The sequence below is a fragment of the Pelophylax lessonae genome (assembly GCF_965119305.1).
Source record: "Pelophylax lessonae genome assembly, chromosome: 9".
NCBI classification, from domain to species: domain Eukaryota; kingdom Metazoa; phylum Chordata; class Amphibia; order Anura; family Ranidae; genus Pelophylax; species Pelophylax lessonae.
This window is the reverse complement of record NC_138776.1, coordinates 267,183,760-267,208,675: the sequence shown is the minus strand read 5'-3', so window position 1 is coordinate 267,208,675 and position 24,916 is coordinate 267,183,760. Positions and strand designations below refer to the sequence as shown.

Below are 24,916 nucleotides of genomic sequence, written 5' to 3'. Positions count from 1 at the left end.
TCCCATGACCATCCATCCATCCAGCCTTTCCACCGCCATCCCCCTCTGCTCTGCCTCATCCCATGACCATCCATCCATCCAGCCTTTCCACCGCCATCCCCCTCTGCTCTGCCTCATCCCATGACCATCCATCCATCCAGCCTTTCCACCGCCATCCCCCTCTGCTCTGCCTCATCCCATGACCATCCATCCATCCATCCATCCATCCATCCAGCCTTTCCACCGCCATCCCCCTCTGCTCTGCCTCATCCCATGACCATCCATCCAGCCTTTCCACCGCCATCCCCCTCTGCTCTGCCTCATCCCATGACCATCCATCCATCCAGCCTTTCCACCGCCATCCCCCTCTGCTCTGCCTCATCCCATGACCATCCATCCATCCAGCCTTTCCACCGCCATCCCCCTCTGCTCTGCCTCATCCCATGACCATCCATCCATCCATCCAGCCTTTCCACCGCCATCCCCCTCTGCTCTGCCTCATTCCATGACCATCCATCCATCCAGCCTTTCCACCGCCATCCCCCTCTGCTCTGCCTCATCCCATGACCATCCATCCATCCAGCCTTTCCACCGCCATCCCCCTCTGCTCTGCCTCATCCCACGACCATCCATCCATCCAGCCTTTCCACCGCCATCCCCCTCTGCTCTGCCTCATCCCATGACCATCCATCCATCCAGCCTTTCCACCGCCATCCCCCTCTGCTCTGCCTCATCCCATGACCATCCCTCCCACTGCCATCCCTCTCTGCCTCATGCCCTCATCCCTCCCACCGCCATCCCTTTGCCTGATCCCATCTCTCCCACCACCATCCCTCTGCCTGATCCCATCTCTCCCACCACCATCCCTCTGCCTGATCCCATCTCTCCCACCACCATCCCTCTGCCTGATCCCATCTCTCCCACTGCCATACCTCTGCAGGGGGCATGTACGCTGGTCACTGCATTGAAAGGGGGCATGTACGCTGGTCACTGTATTGAAAGGGGGCATGTACGCTGGTCACTACATTGAAAGGGGGCATGTACGCTGGTCACTGCATTGAAAGGGGGCATGTACGCTGGTCACTGTATTGAAAGGGGGCATGTACGCTGGTCACTACATTGAAAGGGGGCATGTACGCTGGTCACTACATTGAAAGGGGGCATGTACTGTGTGGTCTGTGCTAGGGGGTCTGTACTGTGGGGTTTGTACAAGGGGCCTGTACTGTGGGGTTTGTGCCACTCTGTCAGTGTATCCCATAATAGGGCCCCTGCTCCCTATTATGGGATATACTAGTACTGATGGAGCCCTTAATATGTGATATATTGGGAGAATTGGTTCACGCAAGCAAAATACAGGGGACAAAATGGGTGGGGTCTATAAGGGGTGTGGCTTCTGAGAAATGGGAGGGGCCAAAATAGAAGGGCGGGGTCTTGCGCCCCCCCATCTTAAAACTTCACCAGCCGCCACTGCATCAGAGGAATATTGATATCCTTAGCATCAAAAAAAAGAAAGAGAGAAATAACTCAATCAATAAACTAATAGGAGAAATACACGAATTAGAACAAAAACATAAAAGAGAAATTAAAAAAGAAACAGAAGAAAATCTAATAATAAAAAGAGATGAATTGAAAGAACTACTGGAGGAAAAATCCAGAAGTAATTTTAATAAGATAGCTAGATATAGGTATAAATTTGGAAATAAACCAGGGAAATCCTTAGCCAGATTACTGACGAAGGGGAAATCCAAAAATTACATAGAAAAAATCAAAAACAGTAAAAATGAAATAATTAACTCAACCACAGGAATAGCTAAGGTATTTCATGCCTATTATAACACCTTATATAACGTGCGAAAGGAAGAAACCTCTGATGTAAGACAGGAAAGAATAAAAGAGATCCAAAAATATATTAGGGAAGCAAATCTACCTAAAATTCTAGGAGATAAATTGGAGCTTTTAGAAGCACCAATTGCGGAAAACGAAATAAGAGAAGCGTTAAAAACCACACAGAATGGGAGGAGTCCAGGTCCGGATGGATACACGGTAAGGTATTATAAAAGATTCAAAGAAATATTAATCCCAAAAATGCAAAATTATATGAACAGAATTGGGAAAGAAGAATTAAGGGAAGAATCTTTATTGGCCTATATCACGATAATACCGAAAGAAGGGAAAGACCAAACCCTCTGCTCTAGCTATAGGCCAATTGCGTTGCTAAACGCAGACACGAAGCTATTTGCGAAAATTCTGGCAACAAGACTAAAAGATTTATTAAAACTGTGGATCCACCCGGATCAAACTGGATTTGTCCCTCGTAGGGAAGGGAAAGATAACGTAATTCGTACTTTGCTGCTCCTACAAAAAACAAAAAAACATGAGGTCCCCTCCATCCTATTATCGATTGATGCCGAAAAGGCCTTTGATAGGGTAGACTGGGACTTCATGAAAGAAACGATAAAAAATATAGGGATTGGCCCAAGAATGAGACAATGGATAGAAGCATTATATAAGAAACCCATGGCAAAAATTAAAATAAACGGGAGCCTATCGGAAAGATTTGGAATGAGCAATGGAACGCGACAGGGATGTCCCCTGTCGCCTCTATTGTTCGTCCTTACCTTAGAACCATTATTGGCAAAAATTAGACAAAACCGTGACATAAAAGGAGTAGAGATAAACCAGGATGAACATAAGGTCGCGGCATATGCCGACGACCTACTGTTCATCATAACAAACCCTAGGATTACACTCCCAAATATTCAAAAGGAACTGAAAGAGTATGGTAGACTATCAAACTTTAAAATAAACCCTATAAAATCAGAGATCCTCAACCTAAGGTTAAATACTCAAGAAGAACAAACAATAAAAACATATTTCCCGTACACGTGGACAAAAGACAAATTAAAGTATTTAGGGATATATTTAACACCACAAATAAAAAAATTATATCAAATTAATTATATACCATTATTGAACGAAATAAAAACAGAAATACGAAGGAAATCAAATAATCAAATTTCCTGGATCGGAAGAAACAACGTAGTTAAGATGTATATTCTTCCAAAGATTTTAGACACCTTTTCTTTATTGCCAATAAACATCCCCGCAACCTTCTTCAGAGCAATTAGAACTTTACTAACAAAATATATATGGCAGCGGAAAAAACCTAGAGTTCAATATAAAATTCTAACAAGAGGTAAAACACAAGGAGGGTTAGCAACACCAGATATGGAAAGATATTATAAGGCAGTAATTATTACACGAATGGTAGAATGGACAAAAATAGAAAGGGAAAAAAGATAAGTAGAGATAGAATGTGCACAAAATAACAATCACCTTCACAAAACAATATGGATACCACCAAAATATAGAGAAACACAAGGAGAACACGAATTGACAAAAGTAGTCTATAAAGTATGGGATGGGATTAACAAACAAATGAAATGGGAATACAATTCACCTATGATTTCACTAAATGGCACTAAATACTTCCCACCAGGAGAGGAAGAATAATTTGGGAACTGGGTAGGAAACACGCAATTAAAAGATATCATTCACAAAGGTCACATAAAATCACTTCAGAAATTAAAACAAGAAAATAAAAATATGAAATTGGATGACTGGAGATATCTTCAGTTGAAACACTTTGTTAGGTCGCTGCCACAGCCGATTAGGTCGGAAAAAGATCTTAACAACATAGAGAAGCTGAGTTACTCCTCTAACCAGAGACATGGAGTATCTCAGATATATAAAATGTTGACGGAATGGCATAGTCTGGAGAGACCCCCATATATAACTAAATGGGAGAAAGAAATAGGGACACAACTGCCAAGACAGGAACTTGAGGTTATACTAGGGGCGGTAGGATCCTCTGCTATGGATGTAAGCACAACAGAATTAAATTATAAATGTTTAACAAGATGGTATATCACTCCAGAAGTAATAAATAAATACCAACCAGACAAGACAGATAAATGCTGGAGGAAATGTGGTAGTATAGGAACAATGTACCACATATTTTGGGAGTGTCCGAGGATAAGAGGTTACTGGACTGAGGTTAGACAACTGATCGAAGAAATTACAGGAATAATAATATCAGACGACCCGTGGGTCTGCCTTTTCCACAAAACAACTATTCCCTTAAAAAAATACAAAATGATGCTGGTCCCAACCCTGCTAAATGCAGCCAAGGGAATTATACCAAAAAAATGGAGAGAAGAAGAGAGCCCGAACGTGAAGGAATGGTGTAAAAAGATAGACATAAATTTCAATATGGAGTACATAAGTAACACGCAAGTAGAGAACCCAATAAATATGAAAAGGAAATGGAGAAAATGGATTGAATTTAAAAAAACAATTAAATATATTGAAATAAACAGCCCAGCATAATTACCTTTAGGAAGTTGGTAGGATTAGGGATGGGGAGGGGAGGAGGAGATCCTTTGGGAGGGACGGGGCGGGAGGAGAGAGGGGAATGCTGATTGGGTTTGTCTTTCTTTCCTTTTATAAAATTAATGCATAATATGTGAATCCCAATTTGGGAAATGTTGTAATAAATTTTAAATTTTACATGCAAATAAAAATAAAGTAAAAAAAAAAAAAAAAAAGATGTGCTTCTTCCCAGTGTGAGATCTTGGATGTAAGGCAAAATATGATCAATATAGAAGATGTTTCCCGCACTCAGGACACTAATACACCTCAAGGGTTGTGTGGGTTCTCTGATGTTTGTTTAGGTAAGACTTCTGTGAAAAACATTTCCCGCACTCAGGGCAGCAATGCGGCTTCTCCCCTGTATGACATCTGTAATGTCTCAATAAATGGGCCTTCTCTGAAAAACATTTCCCACACTCATGGCAGGAATACGGCTTTTCACCAGTGTGCAATCTCTGATGTGTGTTAACTTTGGTCTTCTGCGAAAATGTTTTCCCGCACTCAGAACAGGAATACGGCTTCTCCCCCGTGTGAGATCTGTAATGTCTGCAAAGATCTGAATTAGTGGGAAAACATTTCCCACATTCAGAACAGGAAAACGGTTTCTCCCCTGTGTGAGATCTTTGATGTACAACAAGGACTGATTTAGAGGCAAAACATTTCCCACATTCAGAACAGGAATACGGCCTCTCCCCCGTGTGAGCCATCTGATGTCTCATAAAATTGCCTTTAGTTGAAAAACATTTCCCGCACTCATGGCAGGAATATGGCTTCTCCACCTTTTCAACATCGTGCAATCTCTGATGTCTACTTAGGTAGAATTTCTGCGAAAATTTTTTCCCGCACTCAGGACAGGAATATGGCTTCTCCCCCGTGTGAGATCTGTAATGTCTGCAAAGTTCTGATTTAGTGGGAAAACCTTTCCCGCATTCAGAACAGGAATACGGCTTCTCCCCTGTGTGAGTTCTTTGATGACTAACAAGGAAGTATTTCTCAGCAAAACTTTTTCCGCACACAGAGCAGGAATACAGGTTATTTCCCGTGTGCAATTTCTGATGTCTGGAAAAACTTCTCCTTTCTGAAAAACATTTCCCGCACTCAGAACAGGAATACGGCTTCATCCCTGTGTGAGATTTTTGATGTTTAATGAATTCTTCCAAATGAAAACTTTCCCCGCACACAGAACAGGAATGAAGTTTCTCACCCGCGTGGGACCTCTGGTGTAGAGAGAGACTTAATTCAGAGCTAAAACTTCCCCCACATTCAGGACAGGAAAATGTCTTCTCCCCCTGAATTCCCGAACCATCCCTCACAGTACGAGGTTGCTCAGAGTCAGAGGGATTCCATGGTCTATCCACACTGTGAAGTCCACCATCCATAGTGGAGCTCATTGTCTTTTCTCCTCCACAATCTCCTGTGATGTCCTCATCTTCCATTCTACAACCTGGAGATAAAGTGAGACGATCCTTTGAGGGTTTCTCCATGGCGTGTCCTGGAAAAATATAAAAAACATCATCAATAGATCTGAGAGAGTTAGTTCACTTCCATCAAGATTCCATCTGGATCAGGTAGATATGAGTGAGCAGATGTTCTCTGTGGATGTCCCAACCAGCTGGGACTCTTCCCCTATTCAGTCAAAGGGCCTTTGGTCCTCCTCCCAGATCACTTCTACATTTACACAGCCTTGTCAGAAGAGCAGGAACCAATGGGGACTGGGAGGTCCATGCTCTTTACACAACCACAAGCCTAGGCACTGGGTCATGTGACCTCTGATAGATAAGAGGGTCAATGTTCAGACTTGTGGAGCCTTTACCATAGAAAGAGTGACCACAGGATTCCGATGATATGCAACACCGGAGGAGCTTGCTGGAGTATTTTGTATTTTTTGTGATATAAACGGAAAAAAAGACCCAATATTTTGAAAACAAAAAAAAAAAAAACATTTTCCCATTTCTTCTATAAAACATATCCGATAAAATAATAAAAAAATAAAATAATAATGATAATAATCGTAAAAATAATAGTAAAAAATAAAATGATAATCGTAATAGAAATATAATAAAATAATAATGATAATAATCGTAAAAATAATAGTAAAAAATAAAATGATAATAGTAATAAAATATAATAAAATAATCGTAAAAATAATAGTAAAAAATAAAATAATAGTAATAAAATATAATAAAATAATCATGATAATAATCGTAAAAATACTATAATAGTAAAAAATAAAATGATAATAGTAATAAAATATAATAAAATAATAATGATAATACAGTAATCGTAAAAATACTGTAATAGTAAAAAATAAAATGATAATAGTAATAAAATATAATCATGATAATAATCGTAAAAATAATAGTAAAAAATAAAATGATAATAGTAATAAAATAAAATAATCGTAAAAATAGTAAAAAATAAAATAATAGTAATAAAATATAATAAAATAATCATGATAATAATCGTAAAAATACTATAATAGTAAAAAATAAAATGATAATAGTAATAAAATATAATAAAATCATGATAATAATCGTAAAAATAATAGCAAAAAATAATAATAAATAATAATAATAATAATGATGATATTGTTTTGCTCATGACAAACTACCTCAGGAGATTTTTCCTTTGATATCTGGATAGAGACACAACTATAGAGGTTATACTTGGTCGATCACATTACCGCAGTTTGTTACACCTCTGAGCAAAACCCTTACCATCTTTTATCTACTATTGTCACCAAATTTCTATTTTTTTTAATTATTATGCACCGTTTATGTTGACAATTTTATTTTGTACTACTTTGTGCTACCCAACAATGTCTTGTCGGGTTACTCAAAATTTTAACCACTTCAAGACCAGGCCTATTTCTGACACTTGTTGTTTACAAATTAAAATTAATATTTTTTGCTAGAAAAAAAAATACATTATATATACCGTATTTATCGGCGTATAACACGCGCCGGCGTATAACACGCACCCAATATTTGGAGAGAAATTTCAGGAAAAAAGCTTAAATTTAACATAAACAGCTTTGAACTCAGAACATTTTTTTTTTTTTTTTAAATCAAATGATATCTCACCAGTGTCCATATATGCAGCCCACCAGCAGTGTCAATGAATGCAGCCCACCAGCAGTGTCAATGAATGCAGCCCACCAAGTGTCCATACATGCAGCCCACCGAGTGTCCATACATGCAGCCCACCAAGTGTCCATACATGCAGCATCCCAAGCGCCATTTGAACTGACCTCATTTGTTTTTAAAAAGACCGGGAAGGAGCGCCGAGAGCAGAAGGGGCGGGCCGGGCCGAGAAGGAAGGACGAGCTGTCATAAGAGCAGAAGGGGGCGGGCTGAGCCGAGGAGAAGTGAGAACGAGCGAGCGCAGTCATCGGAAGTCCCGCCTCCTCTGCCGAGACGTGTGACGTCTGTCATAGGCGGGACTTCCGATGACTGCGTTTGCTCGTTCTCTCTTCTCCTCGGCTCGGCCCGCCCCCTTCTGCTCTTAGGACAGCTCGTCCTTCCTTCTCCTCGGCCCGGCCCGCCCCTTCTGCTCTCGGCAATGCTTCCTGGCCGTTTTTTTTTTTTTTTTTTTAATATCGGCGTATAACACGCACTGCTGCTTTTTCCTCCATTTTTAGGAGGAAAAAGTGCGTGTTATACGCCGATAAATACGGTAATTGTTTTTTTTTTTAGCAAAGACCCTAGGGAATAAAATGGAGGCCTGGGGCTGAGCGGTGGAAGGCGGCGGGAGGGGGGACGTCCCTTCCCGCTCCTTGTGATAATGGCTGAGCGGCTCGATTGTTATCACATGAAAGCCGACCGTCCGCTCTAAAAAAACGGTACCGGGGGGGGGGGGGGGGGGGGGCCAGGCTGGGGTTTCGATGCCTGCAGCTACATATCATCCCGCTACAACCACTTTAACAAAAAAAAAAATAAATGACGTACAGGTACGTGATTTTGCGTGAAGTGGTTAATAAAAAGATTGACACAGAAAATAATAATGATATTGATAAGAATAATAAAAAAAAAAATAAAAAATAATATTAATAATAAAAAATTAAAAAAAATGTATTCTGCCACATGTGTTTGGTGAAAAAAAAAAAAGAAAAAACCCCCAATAAGTGTGTATTGATTGGTTTGTGTGAAAGTCATAGTATGTACAAATGATGGTATATATTATTTTATATATATATATATATATATATATATATATACACATATATATATATATATATATATATATATATATTTTGGAATTTTTATTCATTTTATTTTTTTAATACTAGTAATGGCGGTGATCAGTGACTTACAGTGGGACTGTGACAGTGCGGCGGGCAATCTGACACTGCCACTTACATAACCAATAACACTAATACAGGGATCAGTGCCGATGCTATACACTGTCACTGTATTAATAACACTGGCCGGGAAGGGGTCATATTGGGACTGTAAAAAGTGCAGCGAGAAATCTGACACCAACTGACACTGGGTGGGAACTGAGTAGCTGTCACTCACATCACCAGTGACACTAATACAGGGATCAGTGCCAATACTATACACTGTCACTGAACTAATGACACTGGCTGGGAAGAGGTTATAGTGGGACTGGGATAATGTGGTGGGCAATTTGACACTGACACTGGTGGCCCCGCCCCTTACCTATATAAGCACGGTCAAACGGGCGGAGCGGGTAGTCGCCGGTTAGTCTTAGTAGTGTCTTTTCTTTTTTCGGGTCCGAAGGTGGCGGCGGGCGTTTTGATTATTTATGAATGTGCATCGGGGGACATTGTTTTATTTGTAAAAATGTATTTTCAGAAACTGTGTGTGTTTTTATTAAATTATTATTGGGTGAATGAGTAGGGGCATAATGTACCCCATACTTATTCACATTGGGGTGGCCGGGATCTGGGGGGGCTTAAGATTCCGATAAGCCCCCTGCCCACGGACCCCCCCCACACAACCGCTGGCCAGAGTTGTGGGGAAGTGGCTTTTGTTCCCAATAACATGGGGACAAGGTGCTTGGGGGGGGGGGGGGTCAGTCGCCCCAAAGCACCCTCCCCCATGTTGAGGGCCTGGTGTACTTCAGGAGGGATGGGGGCGGTCGCTCCACCCGCCTCCCTCTTCTGGCCTGCCAGGCTGCATACTCCAATAAGGGTCTTTTATGGACTTTGGGGGTACCCTACACAGTTTTTATTTTACATTTTGGCGTGGGGTTCCCCTTACAATACATACCAGACTCAAAGGGCTTGGTATTAATTGGGGGGGGGGGGGGGGGGTCATGCTTTTTTTTTTTTTACATTTTTGTATAGCCAGCATTTTAACCACTTAAGCCCCGGAAGATTTTACCCCCTTCCTGACCAGGGGGTATTTTGCGATTCGGCACTGTGTGACTTTAACGGACAATTGCGCGGTCGAGCGACGCTGTACCTAAACGAATTTGACGTCCTTTTTTTCCCACAAACAGAGCTTTCTTTTGGTGGTATTTGATCACCTGTGCGATTTTTTGATCATGCGCTATAAACAAAAAAAAAGAGCGACAATTTTGCAAAAATAACAATACTTTTCAAATTATTTTTTAAATGAAATTCCCCCCCAAAAAAATGTAAAAATCAAAATTTTTTAACATTTTCGGCCAATTTGTTTTCTGCTACATATGTTTGGTTAAAAAAAAAAAAATCGCAAAAAGCGTATTTTGATTGGTTTGCGCAAAAGTTATCGCGTTTACTAACAAAGAGAAAGATTTTTGTCATTTTTGTTGGTTTTTTTTTTAACGAGTAATGGCGGCGATCTGCGATTTTTTTTTGCGGAACTGCGACATTGCGGCGGACAGATCGGACCCTTGACTGACATTTTTGACACTTTTGGGGTTACCAGTGACATTACTACAGTAATCAGTGCTATACATATGCACGGTTACTGTAAAATTACACTGGTAGTGAAGGGGTTAACTTTATTTGAGAGGGAGGGACTGTGTGTGTCCCTAGGGGCGTGATTCTAACTGTGATTGGCTGTGGCTTGAGCTGTAGGAACAATGATCAACGGTCCTACATAGTAGAACCGTGTGATCATTGTTCCTACACAGGGGAGAATGACAGGCGACTTGTTTACATCAGCCGCCTGCCTTTCTCCCTCTCCCCCGACGATCGCCAAATGACGGCGGACATCGGGTCCGCCGGTCACACGCGGGGGGGGGGGGGTCCGTGACCACGTGGGAGCCTCACAGGCTAGTGACGTATATATACGTCACTTTGCCTGTGAGGGGCTGACCGCCGCAGTATATCTACTTGCGGCGGTCGGCAAGTGGTTAAATGTCAGTTTTGCTGCAGCAGGTTCTATATATGGTACAGATGTGCCACTTTACAGGCAGAGTAAGGGCCCTATATTTAAAGGAATTTTTCATTTTTATTGTTTCAGTTTAGGCAACATTACAATCATTGCTCCTGTAAAAAAAAAAAAACTATTTTTCAAACATTTTTTGCATTGATACACATCCCCCAGGGCAGTACCTGGACCCCCCCCCCCCATACCCTTTGTATGGCCAATAACTTGCATATAAGCCTTCAAATTGTACACTTTTGATTTTTCAAGTTGGGGTCCCATGGACTTCAATGAAGTTCGCTAACTTTTTACATGTTCAGGAGTTCTGGTGTAAACCGAACAGAGTGGGTGTGCAGTCCAACTCTACTGGTAAAGCTTGAACCGAACCTAGGCCACTTCCATATATGTCATTGGGTTTGGGGAGCTATGCTCTGCGTTCCCCAATTTCAGGCTTGGTACAGCCTGAGCCGAATGAAGGCCACTTCTCTCATTACTACTCCTTACTTTTCATCCCAACAAGACTGCTATGTTATGAGTTATAAGCCTGCTCTAGACCAATCAGCATGCAGTAACAGAGCAGAGATAAGAGAAGAATATATGATGGGTCACCTGTGCTGATCTCTGTAGGAGTGTCCTCCTCTATGAATGTCCTCGTCGTTCCAGCCTCCTCCGTATATTGCTGATCATCCCTCACATACGTCTCTTCTTCTCCACCCTCAACTTTCATCTTCATCAGATCTTCACCCTAAACCAACAGAATGGCAGAAAATAACATCTGTAACATAGAAGTATTTATGATGTGAGATCACATAGAAAATATCATCTTGTAGAGTCCACACATCGTCTCCACATGTCAGAGTGTTCAATCACTTTATGTTCCCGACCCTCAACTCCACCCACCTGATGATGGTGGGGGATGGTGTGACCTTCCTGTGTGGAATCCCGGGAATACAGAGGACGGGGACATCTCTCTGGTGGGTTCCCATTACTGGATGCATCTGTAGGAAACACACACACTGACTGAATACATTGTTTCTATGTGTTTATCAGATGATGGAGGATCTAGGTGGATCCTCCGTACTGCTCTCTCCTTTACAATAAAGTCTCCTCTTACCCGGTGATGTGAGGGGCGGCTGATTCTCCATCATGACGTCCTTGTAGAGATCCTTGTGTCCTTCTAAATACTCCCACTCCTCCATGGAGAAATAGACAGTGACATCCTGACACCTTATAGGAACCTGACACACACAATATTACAGTCACCATCCAGACACATCCCTTGTCTGTTACTGGATAATGTCCCAGAATTCCCAGCACCGCTCACCTCTCCTGTCAGCAGCTCCATCATCTTCTTGGTGACTTCTAGAATCTTCTGCATGTTGTGTCTCTCAGGTTTTAGGGAGTCACATGGAGGCACTGTGATGGTCATATGATCACCTGACTTCAGAAGAGGAAATCTCTGTATTGGGGAACCAATAGGAATATCATATTAGAATCCCAGAATCCTCCTCACCTCTCCGGTTAGGTCTGTGTTTTATTAATAGAGATAAGAGAGATGTCATGTGACCTCCCAGAATCCTCCTCACCTCTCCGGTCAGCAGGTAGATGATCTCCAGGGTGAGGTTTAGTATCTTCTCAGTCATGTGACTCCGGTCGTCCTCCATCCTCATTGATGTGGTCATGTGATCTATGAAGGTTTCTCTGTAGACAGATAATGAAGAATTATCTGGACTGTATTGGTTGTACAATATTAGTATGAGGATGTATGGGGATAATATACTGTATGGGTTGATGTTAGTGGTAAATAGGACACATAGTTTAGGTTTTTTGGCATTTGTGGTGTTTGTGCCCCCTGCAAACCTATTATATTGTGTCCTACTTCCTCCCCCATTATTGGCTGATCTCAGATCCCCTCCTATAGTCAGGGGTGGGGTTCACCACACCCCCCATTCCACATTTTTAGCTGCTATGAGATTGCTGACCAGGGTCAAAGGATGCAGAAGGCATTACGGGTGAGTGAAAACCTTAATCGACTACAAATTCTACCAACATTCAAACCCTGAAAACTGGAGTCAAATGTCAGTAAATTCCGAATCTCATCTCTCGTTACAAGAGACTGCTAAGGTGGAAAGGTGACCCATCTCCAAAATGAAGACAATGTTTCAGCCCCGTAAGCAGGGAAATGTATCTGATCCTGTGTGTATCATCATCTGCTGGAGAGAAAATACATCACAGTGACTACGGAGGAAGAGGACGGACATAACGGGGGGGTTACTGGGTGTAAATAGAAAATCATATCTTATTAGTAGATGAATTTTTGTATGCTAAAAGCAGTTCGTACTGTGCTTGTATATTCAGTCTGGTAATTACGTTGGAGTGGTTGGGAAAATCATATCTTATTACCTCCTCTGCTAGCACTTCCAGCAATGTCTCCTCTCTACTTCCTTCCAACTCACCTCTGACCCGGAACTTCCTATTTATACCTGACATCACTTCCTGTCTTCCATAGAGACTTCCTGTCTGGGTAGTAGCGAGATCACCACCTTGTGGAGATCAGAGAACTGCAGCACAGAAAAAACCTCGTAGTGTGGACACGGCCTTGTGCTGTGTGTGTATTAGGGATCGACCAACATCGGTTTTTCGTTGCCAATACCGATACCGATATTTTGGCCATTGCATATCAGTATCGACCGATATGGGCCGATATTTTGAACATTTTAAAGTTTTGCAAAAAATACACAATTTTCGACACAAATCTGTTACTGAACTTGTTAATGTTTGTTTGCTGGCACCCTGTAGCGCGTGGCTGGTTGGCACCCTGTGTGGTGAGTGACTGGCTGGTACAGGCCCAGGGTCTGTGGCTATCTAGCTGGTACAGGCAGGGCCTGTGGCTGACTGGCTGGTACAGGCCTGTGGGTGGCTGGCTGGCTGGCACCGGGCAGCTGTGGGTGGGTGTATGTATGTGGCGACTGTATTAAACACACTGTGTGCACTATACACTCACTGTCCCAAGACTCTCCGACTTCAGACAAGGCTGAGGGAGGCGGCATAAGAAGGCAGAAGCTGTCCCAGTGCGCAGAGGCACAACATACGCAATGACGTCATTCACGACAATATCAGTAACTTCTGGAGCCGATTCCGATATAGCACGGAAAGTGCTCATCGGCCCTCAATATATCGGCCTTGCCGATAATCGGTCGATCCCTAGTATGTACTGTATATCCTTATAGATGGGGTCATCTCCACTCCCACCAAGGGGGATAGAAATATATTACTCGGGAAGATTGACACCTTTGGTTTTGCAGCAAAACTGATAATGGATTTGGTCATAAATAATCTCTAATTTCCCATTGTCTGGCACTGCTTAGGAAAAATTTGCTTTGAAAACCTTATCTACCTATGATGAAAACCTTTGCAAGCCCTGTGATGCCCCCATCCAGTAGTGGAATGGAAGACATGGATCCCCACCCCCTTGCTGTCCTCAGCAGATGTACTCAACAGCGAGAAATCCACCTCAGCTGCAACAAAGCTGCCACGAAGGACCCCATACCTAGTACAGATAGGACGAGGAATTATCCTCTTTCATCCCACTTCTGGAACTTAGGCCTCGTACACACGCATCGATTATTGGCCGGGAATTTTCGGCCAACGTCCGTTCGGCCGATTTTCGGCTTGTTAGTATGATGCTTTAGACAACCGACTCCGACTTTTCGGCCGAATAAAATCTGCTGTGCAGGCTATAAAATTTTTGTTGGCCGTCAACACAACGGCCAATTTTCCATCAGTCAGTACAGATTTCGGCAGACAAAAATCTGATGAGCAAGACTGGGCATGCTCAGAGAAGAAAAAACACACGGAAAGTAAACCAGCACATGACATCACTTCTGAAGTAGATTTTTGTTGGCCGAGAAAATTCGTGTGCAGTCTAGGCACATTCCAACCAACAAAACACCACTCTGGACAAAAGACGGCCGTTCAGTCGGCCGATAATCGTTGCGTGTGTACGAGGCATTAGATGCAAAGAACCCCAGCAGAGAGAAAAGGGTAGAACTGGTTCCAAGTACCCAGCATGTAGTGGTGGAAGATTAGCCAGGTATAGGAGGAGGGAGATGTTTATGGGGGAGGATACAACAGAGACCACAGACCCTGAGCATTGCCATATCAGGTATCCAGAGTCCAGAGTATCGGGCAGAAGAACCAATACATGGAGGTGCTGCTGAGGTAACGAGAGCGATTCCAGCTATGACTGCCCGCAATGAAATGATTCTGGGAACGGTGAGGAGGCGGAATAATCCTGAGTGCTGCAACTCCAGTATCTAAGCAGATTAGATGTAGTGCAGCAGGATAGATGGGTGCGGTCTCGTATTTTTATCAATTAATACAAGGGTTTCTCTAATTGATCAGAGTAAAGAGGCAATTCTAGGAGGATCAAATGTATGGCTATCCCCGAGGACCTGTGTGTGCACATAGTACAAAATGTTCTTCAATACATCAGGTTTCAGCTATGCGTGTGCTCACTCTAATATAATTTAGCATGAACATGAGCATGCACATCCAGCAGGGTTTCCCACTCCCTCCGGCCTTGTTTGCCATTGCTATTAAGCCAGTGGCAGAGGCCCTTTCATCTTCCCCGCACATCAAAGGATTGTGTGTAAGCTGGCTGGAGGAGAGGGTAGCCCTGTACGCAGACAACCTCTTGCTGTTTCTTAATGATGCTGACATATCGCTTCAGGGTGCCCTCTGGGTCCTAAATTTCTTCTCTGCGGTCACGGGTTTCAAGATTAACTGGGATAAGTCCCCGCTGTTTCCTATTGATCCCCAACCTGCATCACAGCCCCTCCAAACCTTCAATTACAATGGGTTTAAAGCTTTAGCTATTTTGGGGTTGAAATCTCACCTCAGGCCTTGGACTTTCTTTCCCTAAATTTGACGCCGGTACTGAAGGATGTTGAGCTGAAGGCATGGGAGTCCCTACCCTTATCCGGGAGTCCCTACCATTATCACCGTTGGGATGCACTAATCTATTAAAGATGAAAACCCTTCTGAAAATCGCCTGCCTATTCAGACATCCCCCACAGTGGATTCCTAAGTTCTTCTCTACACACCTAAACCTCCTTTTCTCTTTCTTTCTCGGGGGACCTCAAACTCTGATGAAAACTGTCCACACTAATGCATCCTTCCTCCCAGGGTGGCCTAGCTTTCCCAGATTGTTAGAAATATTTTCTGGCCACTAAGCTTGTCACAGCTGTTTGGTGGTTGAACCCAGACCCTACCAAACCCTCCATATTGGTATAGGCTGCTGCAGTCACATCCTTGGAGGCTCTCTTCCTCTTATTTAGAGGTATCCACGTCTCCATACTCACTGACGCCATCTATGCTTACTAACCTCCGAGCTTGGGGGGCCGGCCTAAAGTGCGAGCGCTACCCAAAGTTTGCAGTCTCCCCTGATACCCCTTTATGGCTAAATCCTGCTTCACCTCAACTTTATACGTTACCAGAACCACATGCCTGGACTAAATTCAATATGAAGACGATTTCACAAGTAGTTACCACCCAATCTCTGTCTCTACTCTGCTCTAATTATACTATCCCAGCATCCTATCAGTTTTGTTACCTTCAACTCTCTCATGCCTTCCACAGTCAGTTCCCACAGCCTGCTCCACAAGTTACTGTATGCCTAGAGAGTGCACTAAGATCGGAATGTACGGATAAACCTATTTTCCGTTTGTTTTCCCATCTTGTTACGGTATCCCTGCCTGTTCTGGAGGCCTTTAGGGGCAGATGGCTACGGGATGCACCAGACTCTGACAATGATAATTGAATTCAATAGGGTTCAGGTTCAGCATCTGAACTTCTTTGAAGCCACCAAACCCTGCTTATCCAAACCAAGGGAGGTTCAAGCTCATCACTAGAGGCAAGCTACACGAGTCCTGTATCTGGTGGTTGTGGGGGGGGGGGGGGGCAGCATTAAATGTGATTGTGAAAGGATAAGGTCATCTAGAGCCCAGGGCCAACATGCCAAATTGCGCCCCCCTCTAAGATGTATGAGCATTATATGTCAGCAAAAATCTCCCCCCCCCCCCCCCCCCCCAAAAAGCGCAAATCTGCATGCTTAGCTCAAAATCCTCTCATTGCACATATGCTCCCAGCACAATCTCCCCCTCCCCCCCCTAAAAAAAAAAAAAAGTACCCTCCCTAGCACAAATTCTCTACCCCTTAAATCTCCACTCCGAGTACTAATCCTCTCTACTCCAAATCCCACCTCCCAGCACAAATTTCCTTCCCCCAATCCCCCATCCTAGCACAAATCCCCCCCCCAAATTAACCCTCCTAGCACAAATGCCCTCCAATCATCTCTACTAGCAAGAATCCCCCTTTCCAAAAAAATTTCCCTTCTTAGCACAAATCCCCCCTTTTCTAGCACAAACCCCCAATCCCCCATCTTCAGTCTCAACACAAATCCCCCCCCCCCAAATCTCCACTCCTAGCACACCTCCCCAAATTTTTCTCTATTATAAAAATTCTTAGCTTCTGCCGCCTCCTCCCAACACAAATCCTCCCCCCAATCTCCTTGTGGTGGCCCTGAACCATGACATGATTTCACAGTGCCCAGGGCAGTGCAGCCGCCCCTCCTGTCCACCCCCTGTCACGGCCTTGAGGGAATGTCAGAGGTGTGTAGGAAGAATGTGGCAACTGCAAAGTACTTCAAGTGGAGCTCCACTCAAAAGGGGAAGCTCTGCATGTTGGCTTCCTCCCCCTCCGCTGCTACATTTGGCACCTTTTGGGGGGAGTGGGTGCCTGTTTTTGACAGGTACCCATCCTTACTTCCGGGAGACCTCGCAGCGGCTAGGTCCCTCAGAAGTTGGGCACCCCTCCTCCTTCCCCCGCTGCTGAGCCATTCTCAATGCGTAGCAGGATTCGCGCATGCACAGTAGGCAACCAACCGTGATGCCGCAAGGCTTCACTGCCCGTTTCCTTTACAACGAATGGCGGCGGCCGCACCTGCACAGTAGGCAACCAACCGTGATGCCGCAAGGCTTCACTGCCAGTTTCCTTTACAACGAATGGCGGCGGCCGCACCTGAATGTTTGTATTCATGCTGAGCCTCTTGTTTAGAGGGACATGGGACATACAAAAGATGGAGGGGGGTTTCTCTATGTTAGATGTAATGTGAAAGTGAGAAAGAAAGATGATCTTGTGGTTGGAGGTTATGATGGTGTGGAGGAGGAATTACGGGTGGAAGGATATATGGGAAGAAGAATGTAGTTGGTGTTACAGAAGCACAGCTTGACTCCTTACAAGACTGGGCTGTTTGTATTCATGCTGATCCTCTTGTTTAGGGGGACACAGGACACAGAAAAGATGGAGGGGAGTTTCTCTATTTTAGATGTGATGTGAAAGTGAGGAAGAAAGATGATCTTTTGGTTGGAGGTGGTGATGGTACGAAGGAGGAATTACAAGTGAAATAATAGATAGAAACAAGAATGTAGTTGGTGTTGCAGAAACACGGCTCGACTCCTCACAAGACTGGGCTGTTTTTATTCTTGCCGATCCTTTTGTTTAGAGGGACACGGGACATAGAAAAGATGGAGGGGGTTTCTCTATGTTAGATGAGATGTTAAAGTGAGGAAGATGATCTTGTGGTTGGAGATAGTGATGGTGTGGAGGAGAAATTACGAGTGGAATGATAAATGAGTCTATGACCTGTTGGACTTATCATTGGCGTCTACTGCAGACGTCGTGAGATGTACGAGTAGGGGGGAATTGACTGTTTCAACAAGTTCAAGCCGGTAAAACCAAACTACGAAGACACAAGATTAAGACCCCAACTCAAACCTGCAAGATGGGCCTTATTTGTAGTGTTAGATAAAGGTACAGAGGAAAAGAGAAGAACTTCATCATACAAAGACTTTTATCAACCATATTACAAAGAATAGCATGAGTTTAGGAATGGAAATATTTAATCTTCACTTGTTTCATATTAAAGAATGTGTGTGGATATACAGTATTTGCATTTTTATCATTTAAATATAAATTTTCACATCAGGTAATTTCATATTTCCCACTTTCTCCCATCAGATGGCTCTCCCCGAGCAAATTAAGATTCTCCTGCCAGCTGATAACTACTGCAGTGACGTGGTCAGTTCTGTCATGTAGTCTGATCTCCCATTCTCATCACTTACAAGCAAAATCTAGCTCCTCTCCCACTATGTTGTCTTCCTTTGAGGCTTCTGCTGAAGATCAGGGGAGATCAGACTACACTGCTAGAGGGACACAAAAAGCAGTGACACCCCTTCCTTCTCTCTCCTAGAGGGACCCAACCAGCAGTGACACCCCCTCCTTCTCTCTCCTAGAGGGACCCAACCAGCAGTGACACCCCCTCCTTCTCTCTCCTAGAGGGACCCAACCAGCAGTGACACCCCCTCCTCTCTCCTAGAGGAACCCAATCAGCAATGACACCCCCTCCTTCTCTCTCCTAGAGGGGCCCAACCAGCAGTGACACCCCCCTCCTTCTCTCTACTAGCAGAGAAAGCGAGACGGAACTTTGAAGTCTTTAGTGATCTCTAATTTCCTTATAAAGTTTTCATTCCATGATAAAGATCAGAGGAACGCTCAGCCACTTGTTTTCTGAGGTGCATATCAAGGTGTGCTTTTTCCCAGTGTGAGATCTCTGATGTACGGTAAAATATGATCCATATAGAACACATTTCCCGCACTCATGACACTAACTCACCTCGAAGGTTGTATGGGTTCTCTGGTGTCTGTAAAGATAGGACTTCTGTGAAAAACATTTCCCGCACTCAGAACAGGAATATGGCTTCTCACCCGTATGAGATCTTTGATGTTTACCAAGATCTGATTTCTGGGCAAAACATTTCCCACACTCAGGGCAGGAATATGGCTTTTCCCCCATGCAAGATCTCTGATGTCTCAAAAGAGTGGAACTATTTGTAAAACATTTCCCACACTCATGGCAGGAATACGGCTTTTCACCCGTGTGTAGTCTTTGATGTGTAGATAGATGGGTCCTCTGTGAGAAAAATTTTCCACACTCAGGACAGGAATATGGCTTCTCCCCGGTGTGAGATCTGTAATGTCTGGACAGTTCTGATTTATTGGGAAAACATTTCTCACACTCAGGGCAGGAATACGGCTTCTCCCCCGTGTGAGACCTCTGATGTATCAGAAAATGGTCCTTCTCTGAAAAACATTTCCCGCACTCATGGCAGGAATACGGCTTTTCCCCAGTGTGCAATCTCTGATGTCTAGATAGATGGCTTCTGCAGGAAAAAAATTTGCTGCACTCAGAACAAGAATACGGCTTCTCCCCCGTGTGAGAGCTGTAATGTCTGGCCAGGGCTGATTTATGGAGAAAACATTTGCCGCACTCAGAACAAAAATACGGCTTCTCGGCTGTGTGATATTTCTGATGTCTCAAAAAATTGGCCTTAGCTGAAAAACATTTCCCACACTCGTGGCAGGAATACGGCTTTTCGCCAGTGTGCAGTTTCTGATGTGTGTTAAGACTGGTCTTCTGCGAAAATGTTTTCCCGCACTCAGAACAGGAATACGGCTTCTCCCCCGTGTGAGATCTTTGATGTACAACAAGGTCTGATTTAGAGGGAAAACATTTCCCACACTCAGGACAGGAATACGGCCTCTCCCCCGTGTGAACCATCTGATGCCTCATAAAATTGGCTTTAGCTGAAAAACATTTCCCGCACTCATGGCAGGAATACGGCTTTTCAACATCGTGCAATCTCTGATGTCTACTTAGGTAGGATTTCTGCGAAAATGTTTTCTCGCACTCAGGACAGGAATACGGCTTCTCCCCCGTGTGAGATCTGTAATGTCTGCAAAGATCTGATTTAGTGGGAAAACCTTTCCCGCATTCAGAACAGGAATACGGCTTCTCCCCTGTGTGAGTTCTTTGATGACGAACAAGGAAGTATTTCTCAGCAAAACTTTTCCCGCACACAGAGCAGGAATACAGGTTATTTCCCATATGCAATTTCTGATGTCTGGAAAGACTTCTCCTTTCTGAAAAACATTTCCCGCACTCAGAACAGGAATACGGCTTCATCCCTGTGTGAGATTTTTGATGTTTAATGAATTCTTCCAAATGAAAAAAACTTTCCCCGCACTCAGAACAGGAATGAAGTTTCTCACCCGCGTGGGACCTCTGGTGTAGAGAAAGACTTAATTCAGAGCTAAAACTTCCCCCACATTCAGGACAGGAAAATGTCTTCTCCCCCTGAATTCCCGAACCATCCCTCACAGTACGAGGTTGCTCAGAGTCAGAGGGATTCCATGGTCTATCCACACTGTGAAGTCCACCATCCATAGTGGAGCTCATTGTCTTTTCTCCTCCACAATCTCCTGTGATGTCCTCATCTTCCATTCTACAACCTGGAGATAAAGTGAGACGATCCTTTGAGGGTTTCTCCATGGCGTGTTCTGGAAAAATATAAAAACATCATCAATAGATCTGAGAGGGTTAGTTCACTTCCATCAAGATTCCATCTGGATCAGGTAGATATGAGTGAGCAGATGTTCTCTGTGGATGTCCCAACCAGCTGGGACTTTTCCCCTCTTCAGTCAAAGGGCCTTTGGTCCTCCTCCCAGATCACTTCTACATTTACACAGCCTTGTCAGAAGAGCAGGAACCAATGGGGACTGGGAGGTCCATGCTCTTTACACCACCACAAGCCTAGGCACTGGGTCATGTGACATCTGATAGATAAGAGGGTCAATGTTCAGACTTGTGGACCCTTTACCATTGAAAGAGTGACCACAGGATTCCGATGATATGCAACAGCGGAGGAGCTTGCTGGAGTATTTTTTGTAATATAAAACGGAAAAAAAGACCCAATATTTTGAAAAAAAAAAAAAAAAAAAAAAACCAAAACATTATTTTCCCATTTCTTCCATAAAACATATCCGATAAAATAATAAAAAATAAAATAATAATGATAATAATCGTAAAAATAGTAAAAAATAAAATGATAATAGTAATAAAATATAATAAAATAATAATGATAATAATCGTAAAAATAATAGTAAAAAATAAAATGATAATAGTAATAAAATATAATAAAATAATAATAATAATAATCGTAAAAATAATAGTAAAAAATAAAATGATAATAGTAATAAAATATAATAAAATAATCGTAAAAATAGTAAAAAATAAAATAATAGTAATAAAATAATCATGATAATAATCGTAAAAATAATAGTAAAAAATAAAATGATAATAGTAATAAAATATAATAAAATAATAATGATAATAATCGTAAAAATAATAGTAAAAAATAAAATGATAATAGTAATAAAATATAATAAAATAATAATAATAATAATCGTAAAAATAATAGTAAAAAATAAAATGATAATAGTAATAAAATATAATAAAATAATCGTAAAAATAGTAAAAAATAAAATAATAGTAATAAAATAATCATGATAATAATCGTAAAAATAATAGCAAAAAATAATAATAAATAATAATAATAATGATGATATTGTTTTGCTCATGACAAACTACCTCAGGAGATTTTTCCTTTGATATCTGGATAGAGACACAACTATAGAGGTTACACTTGGTCGATCACATTACCGCAGTTTGTTACACCTCTAAGCAAAACCCTTACCATCTTTTATCTACTATTGTCACCAAATTTTTATTTTTTTTAATTATTATGCACCGTTTATGTTGACAATTTTATTTTGTACTACTTTGTGCTACCCAACAATGTCTTGTCGGGTTACTCAAAACTTTAACCACTTCAAGGCCAGGCCTATTTCTGACACTTGTTGTTTACAAATTAAAATAAATATTTTTTGCTAGAAAAAAATACATTATATATATATATCTTTTTTTTTTTTTTAGCAAAGACCCTAGGGAATAAAATGGAGGCCTGGGGCTGAGCGGTGGAAGGCGGCGGGAGGGGGGACGTCCCCTCCCGCTCCTTGTGATAATGGCTGAGCGGCTGATTAGCCGCATCGATTGTTATCACATGAAAGCCGACCGTCCGCTCTAAAAAAACGGTACCGGGGGGTGATGCCTGCAGCTATATATCATCCGGCTACAACCACTTCAACAAAAAAAAAAAAAAAAAAATGACGTACAGGTACGTGATTTTGCGTGAAGTGGTTAATAAAAAGATTGACACAGAAAATAATAATTATATTAATAACAATAATAAAAAAATATATATAATAATAATAATAATAAAATAAAAAATAATTATTAATAAAAAAAAAAAAAAAAAAGAAGGTGGTCAAAATGTATTCTGCCACGTCTTTAGTGAAAAAAAAGAAAAAAACCCCAATAAGTGTGTATTGATTGGTTTGTGTGAAAGTCATAGTATGTACAAATGATGGGATATATATATATATATATACACACATATATATATATATATATATATATATATATATATATATATCAGAATTTTTATTCATTTTATTTTTTTTATACTAGTAATAGCGGTGATCAGTGACTTACAGTGGGACTGTGATAGTGCGGGGGGCAATCTGACACTGACTGACACTGCCACTTACATAACCAATGACACTAATACAGGGATCAGTGCCGCTGCTATACACTGTCACTGATTTAATAACACTGGCTGGGAAGGGGTTATAGTGGGACTGTAATAGTGCAGCGGGCAATCTGACACCAACTGACACTGGGTGGGAACTGAGTAGCTGTCACTTACATCACCAGTGACACTAATACAGGGATCAGTGCCAATACTATACACTGTCACTGAACTAATGACACTGGCTGGGAAGGGGTTATTCAAGCAACACAGGGAAAGCCGCTCAGGTGAGGCACAGATATCCAGGTGCTGGTCGGATCCGCCGTCCAAAGATCAAACTTCCAAAGAGAAAAAGTGACCGCACTCAAAGATGAATGAACTTGAAGTGTTTATTCCCATTCATAAAAGACAACGGTGCATCGAACAGACATGGACACGGTTGACATGTTTCACGACTCTGTAGGTCGCTTACTCATAACCTCATGAGTTATGAGTAAGCGACCTACAGAGTCGTGAAACATGTCAACCGTGTCCATGTCTGTTCGATGCACCGTTGTCTTTTATGAATGGGAATAAACACTTCAAGTTCATTCATCTTTGAGTGCGGTCACTTTTTCTCTTTGGAAGTTTGGGAAGGGGTTATAGTGGGACTGTGATAATTTGGTGGGCAGTCTGACACTGGTGACGTCGCCAGGTGGCCCTGCCCCTTACCTATATAAGCGCGGTCAAACGGGCGGATCAGGTAGTCGCCGGTTAGCCTTATTAGTGTCTTTTCTTTTTTCGGGTCCCAAGGTGGCGGCGGGTGTGGTGATTATTTATGGATGTGCATCGGGGGACATTGTTTTATTTGTAAAAATGTATTTTCAGAAACTGTGTGTGTTTTTATTAAATTATTTGACACTTTTTGGGTGAATGAGTAGGGGCATAATGTATCCCATACTTATTCACATAGGGGTGGCCGGGATCTGGTGGCCCCCTTGTTATAGGGGGCTTCCAGATTCCGATAAGCCCCCTGCCCATGGACCCCCCACAACCACTGGCCAGAGTTGTGGGGAAGGGGCCCTTTTTCCCAATAACATGGGAACAAGGTGCTTGGGGGGGGGGGGGGGTCGACCACCCCAAAGTAGCCCCCCATGTTGAGGGCATGTGGCCTTGTGTACTTCAGGAGGGATGGGGGCGGTCGCTCCACCCGCCCCCCTTTTCTGGCCTGCCAGGCTGCATACTCCAATAAGGGTCTTTTATGGATTTTGGGGGGACCCTACACCGTTTTTATGTTACATTTTGGCGTGGGGTTCCCCTTACAATACATACCAGAACCAAAAGGGCTTGGTATTAATTGGGGGGGGGGGGGGTCATGCTTTTTTTTTTTTTTTAAACATTTTTGTATTGCCAGCATTTTGAATGTCATTTTTATTTCTTTATACAGTATATGTCAGTTTTGCTGCAGCAGGTTCTATATATGGTACAGATGTGCCACTTTACCGGCAGACTAAGGGTACTATATTTAAAGGAATTTTTCATTTTAGGTAACATTACAATAATTGCTCCTGTAAAAAAAAAAAAAAAAAAAAAATTTAAACATTTTTTGCATTGATACACATCCCCCGGGGCAGTACCTGGACCCCCCATACCCTTTGT

General features: G+C 42.5%; 1 protein-coding gene across 1 annotated transcript in view; it reads right to left on the bottom strand.

The window, feature by feature from the left end:
- Positions 1-24,916, bottom strand: part of LOC309564453 (uncharacterized protein) — a 95,787-nt gene that overhangs the window by 27,316 nt on the left and 43,555 nt on the right. The window contains exons 5-7 of the mRNA XM_082269083.1: positions 19,465-21,183; positions 5,626-5,897; positions 4,686-5,376 (exon numbers count right to left, since the gene is read on the bottom strand). Of these exons, the coding sequence (XP_082125209.1) occupies positions 4,686-5,376; positions 5,626-5,897; positions 19,465-21,183 (2,682 nt within the window). The remainder of the gene's footprint in view (positions 1-4,685; positions 5,377-5,625; positions 5,898-19,464; positions 21,184-24,916) is intronic.